The 15,004-nt window shown below is 36.9% G+C and overlaps 2 protein-coding genes across 6 annotated transcripts; both read left to right on the top strand.

Annotated features, from left to right (window-relative positions):
• The first annotated feature begins 3,909 nt into the window (after positions 1–3,909).
• LOC147555425 (uncharacterized) lies at positions 3,910–10,958 on the top strand. 5 transcript variants are annotated; one of them, XM_086662951.1, is made up of 7 exons: positions 3,910–4,421; positions 5,750–5,979; positions 6,529–7,152; positions 8,142–8,281; positions 8,370–8,707; positions 8,830–9,080; positions 9,295–10,958. In XM_086662951.1, the coding sequence occupies exons 2-7, from the start codon at positions 5,848–5,850 to the stop codon at positions 10,660–10,662; spliced, it is 2,853 nt and encodes a 950-aa protein (XP_086519077.1). In that variant the 5' UTR covers positions 3,910–4,421; positions 5,750–5,847; the 3' UTR covers positions 10,663–10,958. The 5 variants fall into 5 exon arrangements, with proteins under 5 accessions (XP_086519077.1, XP_086519078.1, XP_086519080.1 ...); XM_086662952.1 differs by having other exon boundaries at positions 4,030–4,421; positions 5,760–5,979; XM_086662954.1 differs by having other exon boundaries at positions 4,103–4,421; positions 5,750–5,967.
• A 1,143-nt stretch (positions 10,959–12,101) lies between these two features.
• Positions 12,102–13,114, top strand: LOC147555424 (uncharacterized). Its single transcript, XM_086664194.1, has 2 exons — positions 12,102–12,308; positions 12,479–13,114. The coding sequence occupies exons 1-2, from the start codon at positions 12,180–12,182 to the stop codon at positions 12,920–12,922; spliced, it is 573 nt and encodes a 190-aa protein (XP_086520320.1). The 5' UTR covers positions 12,102–12,179; the 3' UTR covers positions 12,923–13,114.
• Positions 13,115–15,004: the final 1,890 nt, after the last annotated feature.

Here is a 15,004-nt window from a genome sequence, read left to right as displayed (position 1 = left end):
CGAACAGACCTATATCCTGGTTCATGGTGAACCAGATCTAGAGAGAGAGAAAGGGAAAAAAAGTTTTTTTTTAGAGAGAGAGGGAATTTTTTTTTTTATGTTTGAAGGTCGACGACCGGAAATTTGGCCGGCCGGCGACCCCTGCCGAACAAGACGATGATGTGGCATTTTAAGTGACTTGGCATAGAGAGGAAATGAGGTGGAGGAGTGAGAGTAACGGACAGTTAAAGATAACGGAAAAAGGGGGCCATATGGGAATATTTGCTAAAGTAGGGTGCTAGGCAGGAAGTTTAAGGGGTATGTAAAGTTTAAGTTCTAGGAATCCAATTAGGTTGAGACCAAATCCTAACTTGTCAACCTCCTTTAATTTCCCAAGGGATTAAACTGCCCACAAAGGTCTGACTTATTTGGATGCATTTCCAAAACCAAGAAGAATTATGTTTTTGTGCTACAGATGAGAGGGTCTCTTTGAACTTGGGAGGGAGGTTAGAAACTTAGAAAAAGCCAATTGGTATCTTGGGACAACAGAAAGAGAAGAGTGGGTGAGTTCTTCTCTTCCTACTTACCATATGAACTTGCTTTTTAAATGAAGACTCTTGCTCATAACTCCTACCGTACATATTAGGATCATACCTGCCTCTAAAGTCATTGATCTCAGAATAGTGTGGACTATAAGGTCTCTCATACATATTTGATGTCAGCCCATATCCATCACTAATCTGACCATCTCTATACATTTGTCGGTATTCTCCTAATGTCATACGAGATCGATCAGGTTCAGGTCTACTCCACTCACTAATCGGACTGTTTCTAGACATTCGTTGATAATCCCCAAATGTCATACCAGGTCGATTATGCTCAACTGGCCTATTGCCCTCATTCATCCGTCAGTATTCTCTTAGGGTCATACCATGTTGGTTAAGCTCAGCTCTACGCAACTGTTGGTATTCTCTTAAGGTCATATCAGGTCGGGTAGTGTTGGAACTTCTCAGATCAAGGTCATCATCATCAACATGTAATGGCCAACCGTTAGAATAACGTGCCATTATCTCACAATGTTCAAGGAACAACACACAAGCTATAAATGGAACTATTCAACCAATCACACACAAGTAAGAAAGAAAGAGATAGAATACGATACTAGCGAATGTTCCTCTCTTCGTTCTTCCTTTCGATTAGCTTTTTGACTCCTTTCTTTTCCTTCGCTCCTAATCTTTTTTTTCGGTTTTTTTTCTTAAAGTAGTTCCTGAAAACAAGAAAGAGTCAGAAACTACGAAAATAAACAAAAACGTCTAAGTTAACAAATAACACTAAACTAATGAACAAAACGAACAAACAATATCCAAACTACTAAACCTATCCCCGGCAGCGGCGCCAAAAACTTGATGGGCCTAAAAGGTTACTCTAAAAGGTCTCCACCCGCAAGTATACGGGCGTCAAGTAATAACCCGGTAAGACCGGGATCGATCCTCAAGGATAGGGAGGTAATTCGAATACCGAAATAGTCTAGCCCACCGGTCTAGGTGTCACTGATTAACTAAAACTAAAAATGAAAAGATGATAATTGGGTTTTTGATTGGTTTATAATAAATAAACAAATAAAACGAACTAATTTAAAAGTGAGAGGTGAGAGTGAATCGAAAGAAGATCGAGTAGGAATCGAGTGAGAATGGTACTTCGATCCACAAAATTGATAGTGACTAGTATTAATTATCTATTGACATGCACGTTAGTTAACTTCACCCATATTGACAATCATAAACATAATATGTCAAACCAAGCATAGTCGATCAAAAGTTACTAAGCATCAACAATCAAACTAATAACATAATATCAAATGAGTTGACAATGATCGAAGTATGACACTCCTAAGCATAGTACGTCAAACTAAGTATAACCAATCAAAAGTCACTAAGAATCGATTATCAAATTAAGTACGAACTATCAAATGATATGTCAATAGACGATTACGAACGAGGCTTCTAATTCATAAAATTAGACAAAGTTAATCAAACTAACATATAACACACAATGAGTCTTTCATCACAAATCAATTCATGCTTCAAGAGTATCCGAGTACAAAAGTTAGCTACACATGGCGATACAAATAATAAACGGGAAGAAAATAAAGAAAGACATGAGTTAAGGTGAGAATCTCCCTATTCCGATGAGGCGCGAGACTAAGATCCACGGGAAATATATGTGTTTAAGTGTTGTCGATCTCCCTGTAACAGAATGCAGGAGTCCTCTTAATAGTATCAATGGGAGTCCTCTCAGCAAAACTTGACCTCCCCTTAACAACAGTGTCTTCTTCTTCCTCAAAATAAAATCACCATGAAAGCTTCACCTAGCTTTCTCTCTCTAAGATTTCAGCACCAAAGCAAAATCAAATCATATGGGAAGCAACACAATCATGTAATAAGTAAAAGCCCTAAACTTTCCGGCCAAAACACTGGCCGGAATCACCACGAAAGAGTCCGGTCAGATCTGTTTTTTCCGGTCAGGGCAAGTACCTAGCTCTTCCGTCCCTAGCTGCTGTTGCCGTCCCGAGCTATGCGCGTTGCTGCAGCTTCTTCAAGTCCTGAGCCTCTGTGGTCGCGTCCCTTTCAATCCCGATCAAGTCCCTTACTGGAGATGATTTTCCGAGCTCCTTCAATGGCAAACCGAGCTGCTGTCCGAGTGAAAACCCGAGCTGCTGCTATTGAAGAACACCTGAACTGCTGTGTTTTTCCTTGTCCCGTGCCTTGCTCTCGGTTGTGGTGTCGTGCCGGCCAAGCTCAGGTCGGCCTAGTCTATTGGCCAGCCAAGCTTTGGCCGACTTTTTCTTGTTGTACCCTTTCTCTCTCTCCCCCTCTTGATATCCCAATTAGACTTCCCCTTTTTCTTTTTGTCTCAAAACCCTTGACTTAGTCTATCTATTAAGACTATGTGGATCTAAAAAGAGGTGCTCATAGAATCTCTTTTTATGTTTTCTTCTTTAGAATTGTGGGTTTAGGTTTAGGCTTTGATTTAAATGTCATGGGAGTACCTTAATCATTCTCTCTACATGTCTAATTTTCAGAAAAAGACTAAGATGTCTCTCTGCTTCTTTCTTTTATATCTTTCTCGTCCGAACTCTGATTCGACTTCCGCTTTCGCCGTCGGACTCACCATTGACTCTACTTTCCATCTAACCTCTGATTTTCTCAACATGACCAAAATAACTCTGGTGCTCTTTCCTTCCGATATCTTCCACATGAGATGAAATAGTGATAAATGCTTTTTTTTTTTTTTATTTCGAATTAAGCGTCAAACTCCAAATAAAGTACCTACCAAGAAAAATACATAAATAATTAGAAATAAAACCCGAAACAAACTAACTCATCCAAGTTACGTGATCAAAATGTGGTCTAGGCTTGGAGTTGTTGAAAAGCTAAGATTTTGGAGTAACCAATGAATAAATCAGTGCCTTGTTTATGTTTTTTTTTTCACTCCATACAAGTGATGAATAAGTAAGGTGACAAGAGATTTTCCTGTCTACAACCCTAAAAGGATAATGAGGATCTCATGTCGAGCCATTTAAAAAAATTGAAAGAGAAGAAGTCGTGGAGATGCATTAGTGAAAGAGTTCACAAGAACCATGACTTACGTTTAAGTCGTCCCGCGCGAAACACTTTAGACTGTCAACTTTATCAACGTTCCAGATCTGAAGTTTCAAACACCTAAACCCAACTTCAGTCTCATTAATTTTTTCCTCTTTCATTCAGAAGAAAGTGGAGGTCCCTCCAAAGTATATACGATTTAAAAAGAGAAAGAAAGAGGAAAACAACAATGAGATTGACTTTGGGTTTAGGATCGACACTCCGGATGATTCTACGTAGAAAGATTTAACCGTAGCTCACTTTTCTCAAAAGAGTTCTATTTGGAAATGACTTGAAACAACGGAATACAAGTCACCTTCAGATTTCTTCCTAGAGTCTGTCTAGAATGGGGTAGGTATGCCATTATGGGTAATGACAATAAAGTGTAAAATCTAGAGAGGAAAATGACATTCTAGAGATACGTATAAAATCAAACGGATGAAAGAAGAAAAAACTGAAAAGATTATTGCAAAAAAAAAACTGAAAAGATGGTGAATGTCATCCTGAGGTTGACAACACAAAAATGAGAAAATTTCATAGACATTAATGTCAGCTTTCGGAATATGGATACCCACAAAAAATATATAAACGTCATTTCTCTCTCTTCTTTCTCTCTCTAAAAAGACACCCACAGAGAGAAGGAAGAGCTTTTTTTTTTTAGAGAGAAAGTCTCGGTTAAATCACAAAGACCCAAAGAGAGAGAGAGAGAGAGAGAGAGAGAGAGAGAGAGAGAGGGTTTGTTCTTTTCTTTCTCTTCTTCTTCTTCTCTTTTTACAGTTCTTGTTTTCAACATTGTTACAGGTAAAACTTGAACTTCATCTTTCATTTTTCTTGCTTCTCTTTTGTGGGTTTTATCCAACTTGTCTAATACTATGTTAAATTCCCCTTTTCTTGATTGTTTTTAACCTCATAGAAATACCCATTTTTATATTATGATTGATTTCCTTTTTGGGAGTTTATTGAATCACACTGGTGCATTTATGATTGAAATAAAGAGATGAGTGATAGAGAGGAAAGTAGTTAAAGAAAGAAGAAAAATGGGTTTCTTCTTTTGATGAAAGTTCATGTTTTAATGTGTTTGGTATAATCTTTTTTTGTAACTATGTGATTCTGTGGTTTTCTAACCTATAATAGAAAGTAATAAACATAAAACCTAGATGGTAACTCTATAGAACTTATGGAGCTATGAAATGTCATGATTTTACAGTTATTAGTATCTCTTGGGTATTGTTTTAGACCAGTGAAATTGGATTTTTTGGCATGACCATGATTCTGACTCGTCGATATAGACTAGGTTAGAGTAAAGACATTGAAATGGTTCAACTAATTAGATGAGGCATAATGAGGTGGAGACAGTGGAGTGAAGGAGAATTAGGTTAAAGATAGACAAATTAGTCCTTTTTGTATGAACAATATCATAGTAAACTAAGTTTTAGTTGTAAGTTCTTAAAGATGCATTTATTAGCATGAACCGATACACACCCACAAGAGCAAGATCACTGCCTTCACAGACTGGCTAATTTGACACAAATATTGCCTTTACAAACGATTTGCTTGCTGAAATGGCATTTGGTGTTCTTATTTTTGTTGGTTTCCGGTGACAATTGGTTTGCTATGTTGGACTAAGGTAATTAGCTATATCGACTTTTGTTTTGAACAAAAAACAGGTTCTTTCTTAAATAACACTAAACACTATGAAGGATAAGGTTCCATCTATAGATAGTTAGTCGAAACAAAATGGGGACAACATATATTTGGTTATACAAGAATAAGTTGCACAATTCCAAATCATAGAGTATTAGGAGAAACTTGTTTTCTCTCTAGTATGGTAGCCTAGACATATATAAACACAAAAACTTATCCGAAACAAGATTCTGGAATTTACGTACTTGGGTATACATGAATACGTTGCACCATTCCAAATGTTGAAGTATGAGGGCAAACTTGTTTTCTCTATAGTTATTGTAGCCTAGACACATGTAAACATACATATGTTTTAGTTTATTTTGTGCTAAGATTCTTGTGACTCGCTGCTTTATCTTCATTTGGATGTTGTTTATCTTCTCTTTGGTTTAATTTTTTGTTATAGTGATAAGGGTTTGATTCTAACTGGTTAATTCTGATCCTAGCAATTATCAGAGGAAATCCACATCAGTCTAAAGCAAAATTGGAACAAGTTTTTCTTGTGAAACCTTGTAACACTGGAGGGTGATGCTTGCGGGCTAAAATGATTAGTTCTAAAACTGTAACTTACAAGCGAAAGCGAAATATACCAAGATTTCCGACTGATAAGTTTCCAACGGTTTTCGAGAATTCCATTGAATCAAATGAACACGACTCTCAGCAGGTAGATGCTAGAGTAAGTCTCTCAAACCTTAAAATATATAGTAACATTTATTTCTTAGGAGATGAATCTTGGGCTACTTTTGTTCATCATCGGTTGCCTTCTGTCATTTAGTATAAATATGTAATGAGAACATAAATATCTACTAGTATATTTGTTGGGCTTCAAATCCAAATTGGCACGAGTACTTGGACCACCACTCATCTATTACATAGACTCCTTTGGCACGCTCATTTTGATTTTTTAGCTTTGTGATAGGAATGCCGAGGTTAACTAAGTATTACTGTATCGAGAGTTTATGAAGACAAAACTAAGATGCCTTAGATCACTTCCTTCAAGTTTGACATGGAATTTTAGTAACTACTCGATTCAATTTTCCCTCAAGTTTGTCGGAAACTTGCTGCTCTGTCTTTACTGTTGTGAAGCTCATCATCTTGAATGCATCGATCCTCCCCTTAAGGTTGCAGGCTATCAGAAATAGTGAAGAACTTACTTTTAACTTATAAATTATGTGAAATTGAATCAATTGCTTCTCCCTGATGATATAACGGTTTTTGTTTGAAGGACATTCCTGATGGAAAAAGGTTATGCTCTACAAGTATCAAGCAACAAAATCCCGAGAAATCTTTGAAGCAGCAAGTTCTAGAATCAAATAGTAAAAAAGAAATTAAGCTTCTAGAGGAGTCTGGCTTGAGACCACTTAAACTTTCGTCTGTCAAGGTTTGCAGGGCCAGAAGACCTGGTGAGGCTATTAATGAGGAGAGAGATGGCTCCATTCATACAGATAACTCAGATGCCATTCTCGTGGGCTTATCTTCAGATGTGAACTCCGTGCCTGAATGCAAGAGTCCCTTGACTGATGAAAGTTCCATTTTACATTCAATAAAAATTGAGACTCAGGAAAAACCGACTACTGATTGCTTAGAAACATATAAAGAAGGGGACGGTACCTTTGAATGTACAAGTGCTTCTTCAATGAGGACATCTCACTCAGCTAACAGTGACTCTCATTCGAAAGATAACCCTTGTTCTTCCTCAAGTGATGATCCTCAGAAGAACAAGTTTAGTAATCCAGTGATTACATTCAGCCGGAAAAACAGAAAGAAAGAGAATGTTAGCAAGATCGATGAACAAAACCAGTTGGGGAAGGAGAAAGAACATTCATTGTCTGGTGAACGACAAGATAAGGTATGCTATCTATCCCTCATCAAGTGCATTTTTAATGCTGTTGGTGGAAGAAATGGATAGCGCTTTCTTCAGCGGATAAAACCGACTGGAGATAAGGCTGTTATTGTTTTCTTCTAAATTTGCTTAGGGATTAAGATGTTTTATAGCGAAAGTTATAAGAGTGTTTTTTTCCATTTTCTATTCTCGCACATTAACACAACCAATTAAGGTCATTGTAATAAAAGTGAGTCTGCAAAGGAATTAGAGTAGAGAATTGATGTATAAGTTAAGGGTACGGAAAAAATTGATACCTGTTTTTCATTTAGGGATGGTTTAAGTAATTAATGTGTGAATCTTATGTAAAAGTATACCCCAATTGTTTATCATTGTACTAGATTCATGCTTGTGGCCAGACCGTTCTTCTGATATAAATCTTAGGCCTTGCCGAGCTCATCACTCTGTACCCCACAGAATTCATCAATTATCTGCCTAACAGAATAGTAGTTTTAGTGCAGCGTGAAAACCGACTGAAAACTTCTTTATTATACCAAATCTGTTTGAACTGGTGAGGACAACTGTAACTGATATAACAACCAGAAGCAACATCATAAGTTAGCCAGACCGATAATCAATAGAATCAGAATAACGAACACTCCCATTCTGAAGATAGACATATGTTGATTTGGAAACTTGTTGATACAGTATATATGCAGCTTGAAAACGTAAGTTACGGCTACTGTTTTTATGTGGGAAAAACCTTCTAAACAAAGTTAGCAGGTGAGGAATTTCAATATCCTAAGTCTCAGAGTGACTCGCATGACCCAGGAAGAGGGATTTAGGTTTAAAGCTTCTTCTTTACATAATGTTGACTCTGGATACTGCTACTTGTACAGGCACATAATTTTGCATGCTTGTGTTACTTTAAAACAATTTATGGTTATGTATCATGGTTTCTGGATAATTAAACCTGACAACTGATCTCTGGGTATCCTTTCAAATTTATTGAACAGGTGAAAAAGGAAGATACCAGTTCTACAACCATTGAGCAGAACCGAAAGGAAGATGCTAATTCTACATATTCTGAGCAGAATAAAAAAGGAGATGCTAGTTCTACTTCCACTATGGCAGGAGCTGTTCTTGAAACAAAAATGTAAATTTACTTGAGTATGATCCCCTTGATCTATTGTTTGTTCTCAAGATGCAAATGAACTTCCCCAAGTGACTCTTAAATATTCCAGGTTTATGGAGCAAAATCAATTTACTCAAGAAAGCGTATTAGAAGAAGGATTACGTAATCCAGCGACATGCCTCAACTCACAACCACATCTTTCATCAGAAAGTCCCAAATTTGAGCCAACTGTTGAAGTGGTACCACAAAAATGTATAGAGACACCTTCAACAGATTTGATGGGTCCAAAAATGATGCACAAAGATATTGTTTATGAGTTGCCTAAGGTTGGAGATCCCATCGTAGAGCAATCTCAAATTCTGATATGTGATGGCGTGAAGGAAAAGCGTGATGGTGTTTCAAGATATGGTAGTCCTGTGGTACATCTGGACCTTTCTGTTGTACCTGGTAAGTAAGAGTTCAACCTTTTCGAGTGAATTGGATTAGAAAATGTTGAAAGGTCAATCTTTGTAAGCAAAATTCTGAACGTTATTTATCGTCTTCTAACATGAGATATTTTTGTGTTACAGAGGAAAACATTAGAAAGGAAGAACCGAGCCACCAAAAACACGTAACTGATACTGCTTCTGAAACTTTCCATGACTCAAATCATGGGCCTTCTTCGTCCCAGAGAGACAAACTCGGGGGTTCATTTGGAACTCCTGATTTAAGTCATGAGACATCTTCTCCAACTGAACCCATGCCTAGAGAAACATGTAATTCTGGAGAAAATTTCACGAGGCTCTCGATGGGTATTTCATCGGAGGATCCAAGTAAGCAGGTAGGATTTTTCATGACCCACGTATCGCATTTTCGATCAATTCATGAATCTCGTCCTGTTTTTTGAAACTTAATCTTGTCCTGTTCCGTATCATCAATCAATCTTAGCCATAGTAATAGTTGTTTGTAATCTATCGGTGGTCTAATTCTTTATGTTTCTATTCACTACTTATTGGGTTCCATAATTAAACTTCTATTTTTGACGTAATCTCCAGAGTTACATTGATGAAAGCAATCAGGTATCTCAACTTTCGCAGTCAGGGTGCAGAAGGAAGCAATGTGGCAATGTGCCTGTCGATTTGTCTTTGGATGCTCATTCTCTAGGCTTATCTTTAAAATCAGGGCCTGCAATTGATTTCTTTAAGGACTCCCCGAGCATGCCATTCTCCAGACAAGAACCGGAAATGTCACTCCCATATGCCTCTGATAATAGCGCCTACTCTCATCGACATAAACAAATGCTCGAAAGTATAATAACTAGAGCAGGTGCATTAAAAGGAAACCAGGGTTCTTCTTCGAGTAAATCAAAGGAATACACAGAAGTATGGTCAGAGGAAGAGTTAGATTTCCTTTGGGTAGGAGTGAGGCGACACGGAAAGGGCAACTGGAATGCTATTCTAAATGACCCAAAGTTCTGTTTTTTGAGACGGGGTCCAGCTGACCTGGCTGCGAGGTGGAGTTTAGAACAATTGAGACTGAAGGATACATTTGCAGGGCGAGACTGTGGGAAGGTTGGTTTCCGGCATAGTAGTTATAACACTGAAGGTCATTTATCGAGTGGATCTCCGACGTTGATTGATGATATTCAACTTTCTCTTGGGAACACATATGCTCGAAAAGACGTAGTCACTCCAGTTAGATTTTCTCGACCAGACGCCTTTACGATTGTGCAACAAAATTTGATTAACAATGGCAGTTCAGACTGGGTCAGTTCTAGCTATAATGAACTAACACATTCTGTTCTTCGCAGAATTGGAAGCAAACAACTACATAAGCCTTCTGGACGGCAAAGAAATAGTTCAAAATCAAAACCTAAACTGCCAAGATTTGAGCAGAAAATATCTCTTTTACGGCAAGTAAGTGAGAAACCACAAGCTGAGTTCGGATTAGGAGGGTCATTCAGCAATCACGAGGACAATTCTCCATCAAGGAATGATATTCCAGCTGGTATTCTACTTCCGAAGCGTAATAGGCCTCATTGGCTCAGAGACCTGGTTCAGGACCTTCCTTTCGGGCAACTAGAGTCAGGAATACTGCCTAATCCTGTCTCAGCTGGAGCACAAACCTTAAACTTGCTGTCTCAAGAATATCAACGATTGGTTCAACAGAGCTCGAATCGTGATTCGACGGTGGTTCAACCAACGGCCCACTCTACACCAAACAATTATAATCATAACCCTGTTTCTTCTTTAGCTTCATTGAACTGCTTAAATCAAGAGGACGAACGATTAAGTCGATTAAGCTCGAATAATGATTCAACGGTGGCTCCCCCAAGTGATCGTTCTACTACAGAAAATAATGTCATTGTAGTAGATTCCGATGATGCATCATCAGAAGCGACAATATCAGATAAAGGTGATTAGCTTATCGAATAATCTGCAACTTTCAGGCAGCATCTACCAAGGCGGAAATGAGTCTTTAAAAGATTGAAGGCTGTGGTGAGTCTAGGCATATCAGAAAGGGATGGTTTCCGAGTTAGTAGAATTTCATTATGAAAGTTGTATAGGGTTTATGTCGATATCCTATTTCACTTGTACAGCAGCTTAGCTACATATTCTGTAAAATGCATGCAGAGTGAGAATCATTTCCTCCTTTATTGAGAAAATCTTACAATACTTTTGTTTTTAGATGGTTTTTCAATGAAGGTTCTTTAGTTTTAGAAGGGTTCCTTTTATTAGTTTATCGTCGAATTTTTCCATGTTAATCAATTCTTGGTCTAGAATGCGCATATATTACGACCTTTCTACATTCCTTGTGTAGAAGCTCAGCTACACAGTCTCGCTGTGTAGGCATTCTGCAAGACTTCTCAAATCTTACTTGTTCGTATAAATGATGCCCCATGTTCTAGAAATGACTAGTTCGTAACTTTGTATTGATATGATTCATGGAGGGTGAGTCAAAACTGCGGGTTTGTTTTGTGAAGCCCATAGGAGTTGGGTGATAAATTGGTAATGTGTGTTTTACTCGATTATAGAGAGTAGGATTTTGCTCTTGGTTGTGGATGTTTATAGCCGTCAATTTGCATTCGATATAAGAAAATATAGGCCGTTTCACCTAGAACTTGTGGGGCAAGTTGAGTGAAAGGATTGTGAAACTATTTTGGTAGTATGTTCTTAAATCTCATTTTATTCTTTCAATGTGGGATTCTCTGTCTAACCATTTCATCTTCTTCTTCAGATTACTCGAGTTTATTCTGTATCCTTGAGAGGTAGGTAGGAGGCCAGTCTTAACTATATAGGTGTGTCTTCAAACTTCTACTAAATGCAGGTTGTATCTGTTCTGAGCTTTTATACAACAGTAACCATTACATTATCTTCTTCACACAAGGAAATTTTATACAAGCACACATTTTTTCACTATTCACACAAGGTTTTTCACACACGCGGTCGTGTCAATATTAGGAATGGGTTTCGAGAATGACTGTCCATAAGAAATTTCTCTCTTTCGTTTATGATCTGGAGTTGATGTTTTCAACTGTGCTACTTGACCCCTAATTTTTGTCCAATCATGACCCGAGCGATGACGTGGCATATGCCCATTTTTTACTCCGAACATGCCACGTCATCACTCAGGCATTGGACGCGCAAACATATCCGGCCAAGTGGCACTTTCCTCATGTTCTTTTAGAGGCCATAAAATTCCTGAAGCATAGGATCTAGAATTTTGTCCAAGAATTTTATAGGAAAATTTGTTAGAGGAATTCAAGGAAATAGACAAAGTAATGCCACATACTTGGCAAGAAAATTGGGCTTTTATTGGTCAACCTTGGTTGCATATATGTGTATATATATATATTTATTGGATTGGAGAAGAACAATCTAAGTACAAGAAATCTACCTGAAAAAAGCCTCATCAAGATCAAGAAAGAAAGATAAAGAAAATGGCAAGTTTGAGTTTCCTAGCAGCCACCAGCCTCCCCAAACTTAACCAATTTGGTTCAGTATTTGCAAGAACAAGCCCTTGGAGATCTTCTAGGTTCTTTGTCTCTGCTGTCCCTAGACCTCTTCAGGTTTCATTTTCTCACTTAAAATCATTTTATTTTAAGAAGGGTAAGATTGTCAATTTGTGTAAATGATCGACTCCGGGTTATTAGCAATTTAATTGTTCGTAAACCTAGATATAATTGAATAAATATTTGAAAAAACAAACAAGTTTATTTAGTTTTCGGAAATTATGTAGGCAAGTGCAAAAGAAGAGGCTTCAGCGGCATGCGACAAAGCAGCACAATCGGTAAAACAAGGAGCTAATGAAGCAGGAAAAAGTGCTCAAGACATGAAAAATAAAGCTAGCTCAACAGCTCAAGACATGAAAAACAAAGCTAGTTCAACTGCTCAAGACATGAAAAACAAGGCTAGTTCTGCTGCTCAAGACGTGAAAAACAACGCCGGCTCAACTGTGGAACAGGTAGTACAAAAGACGAAAGAAGTAGCAGGAAAGGTGCCAGAAACAGCGAAAGACATGGGTGAGAAAGCAAAGCAAGTGGTGCAAGAAGCATGGGGTTCGGCTAAAGAGACTGGACAAAAGATCAAAGAGACAGTCGCTGGCAAAACCGAAGATGCTTCTGAATCTGTCAAACAAGGTGCAGAAAATGCTAAGCGTACGATGAAGGACGCTATGAAATAAGTAAAAACAGATCGATTCCAATCAAAAGATTTATGATTTTTGTTAATGTTTTTGGCTTCCCTTTGTTTTTGTTATTTTTATATTTAATTTTGGTATCATAACATACATGAAGATATGAAGTGAGTATATTTGCTTGCTCTTTTCATGTATATTATTATTTTATCTTGTTAATAAAATTTAATTTGTATTTAACTGTTTTCTTTATTAGAATACAATATGGAGTTTCTAATGTGTGTCAAATGCCAATAATATATAATTGCGACCATATTATGAGAGAGTGCCAAATTTCTACTTTCTCCAATATTCGAGAGAAATTTTAGGTGAAAGTGCTGAAAAATGGACTTTTGTATCATAATTAGCTCAATATTAAACACAAAATCTACAAAAGGAAAATTTTGGAGTTCTCCAAACAAATCAGTCTTGAATGATAACATTTTTTGGATCCAACGAACAAATTGTTTTTGCATGGCATCATTATCTTATTCACAAAACGTAAATAAATCTGCGCATTTTACTGGTAAATTTCATGCAACTTAGTTTGTGTTGTACAGAAAAGAAACTTATCCTATACATACTACAATTTCATTAAACAATTAATACAATAGTGATGTATTTCTGTATTTGCATAATGAAAAATAAGAGATTAAAAAAACAGGAATATTTTTTTGTTAAAAGACAACCCATCTTTTTAACTAGGTAGGCCCCAAGTAAGTTATAAAAATAGCCTTGAAGGACATTTTTAAAGGCACCAACTTTTTAAGAGTCAAAAATACCCTTCATTCAATTAGAAATACCTACTAATAAGTTAACTAATAAATCAGAAACTTGAATTTTTCTCATGAACGAACCAAGTTGGATTGTCGACGCCGATTAGAAATTCTATTTTGGTGATTTAATCTATTTGCTTGTTGTTTGAAGAGGCTTTTAAGGGGTTTGATTTAGTTTTTGGTTCTAAATTCTAGAGAGAGAAAGTTTTATATACTTTCAATGGAAGGAAAATTTGATAGTGTTTCAAGGTATAATCCGACTTCTTCATTGCTTTATTTTCATTGAGTATGAATGAAGGATGACTATTTGTTAGTTTTGATGTTTATGTTCAAACTTATTTGTTGGATTTATATGGAAGTTGTGAAAGTATAGTTGATGCAAGCAATGTGTTTGATAAAATGCTTGAAAGAGATGTTGTTGCTTGGAATGCAACGTTAGTTGGTTATACAAGACTTAGGTTGGTTGAAATAGCTATAAAGTTGTTAGATGAAATACCTGTGAGAAATATTTTTTTCTTGGACAATCATGATTGGTATTTATGTTCAAATTGAAAATTTCATGAAAGCTTTGGAAGTTTTTCGAAGAAATGTAAAATGATGGTGCTAGAGCATATAAAATGACTATTATGAATTTGTACGGGTTTTAGCTAGTTTTTCGATACAACATTCTATTAGACAAAATATAATAATTTGTAACAAATTTCATGTTAAATCAATTCAAAAACTAATTTGCAAACCATTTTCATGGCATTGCAAGGTGTTTGCAGGGCTCTGCAAGGTGTTTGCAAGGCTCTGCAAGGTATTTACAAGATTTTGCAAGGTGTTCGCAAGGTATTTGCAAAAGTCATGCAAGGTGTTCGCAAGGCTCTGCAAAGTTTTTGCAAGACTCTGCAAGGTGTTCGCAAGGCTCTGCAATTTGTTTGCAAGGCTATCCAATGTGTTTGCAAAAATCATGCAAAGTGTTTGCAAAAACCATGCAAAGTGTTTGCAAAAACCATGCAAAGTGTTTGTAAGACTCTGCAAGGTGTTTGCAAGGCATTTTCTTAGACTAGGGTTGGGTTGGTCTTTTTATTGAAATTAAAAATTACATAATTGCCATCAGGGAGGTGAAGCCTAAAAAATTTTGATGAATCTTTCTTAACCAAAGTCATAATTTCTTAGGGAGTTTTGACCAAATTCCCATTAAAAAATGGGCATTACCTATTCTTTTTTAATTAAGTTTGGCCTTAAATCCATTATGTTTTATAGGTATCACCCACCACCGACCATTTCAAATGATAAGTTTTCTCCCTAACAGTTTAACAAGGGTTAATAA

The sequence above is a fragment of the Eschscholzia californica genome, unplaced genomic scaffold (assembly GCF_041429995.1).
Source record: "Eschscholzia californica isolate CP2 unplaced genomic scaffold, dmEscCali1.0.p SCAF_2, whole genome shotgun sequence".
NCBI classification, from domain to species: domain Eukaryota; kingdom Viridiplantae; phylum Streptophyta; class Magnoliopsida; order Ranunculales; family Papaveraceae; genus Eschscholzia; species Eschscholzia californica.
The sequence above is the reverse complement of the archived record's forward strand: the minus strand, read 5'-3'. Positions and strand labels throughout refer to the sequence as shown.

Bases quoted from the DNA above. Each gene is read 5' to 3' on its own strand.
- LOC147555425 (XM_086662951.1), top strand. From the start codon at position 5,848: ATGATTAGTTCTAAAACTGTAACTTACAAGCGAAAGCGAAATATACCA. The intron at 7,153-8,141 runs GTATGCTATCTA...TTTATTGAACAG, and splicing joins CTGGTGAACGACAAGATAAG to GTGAAAAAGGAAGATACCAG. The intron at 9,081-9,294 runs GTAGGATTTTTC...CGTAATCTCCAG, and splicing joins CGGAGGATCCAAGTAAGCAG to AGTTACATTGATGAAAGCAA.
- LOC147555424 (XM_086664194.1), top strand. From the start codon at position 12,180: ATGGCAAGTTTGAGTTTCCTAGCAGCCACCAGCCTCCCCAAACTTAAC. The intron at 12,309-12,478 runs GTTTCATTTTCT...GAAATTATGTAG, and splicing joins CTGTCCCTAGACCTCTTCAG to GCAAGTGCAAAAGAAGAGGC.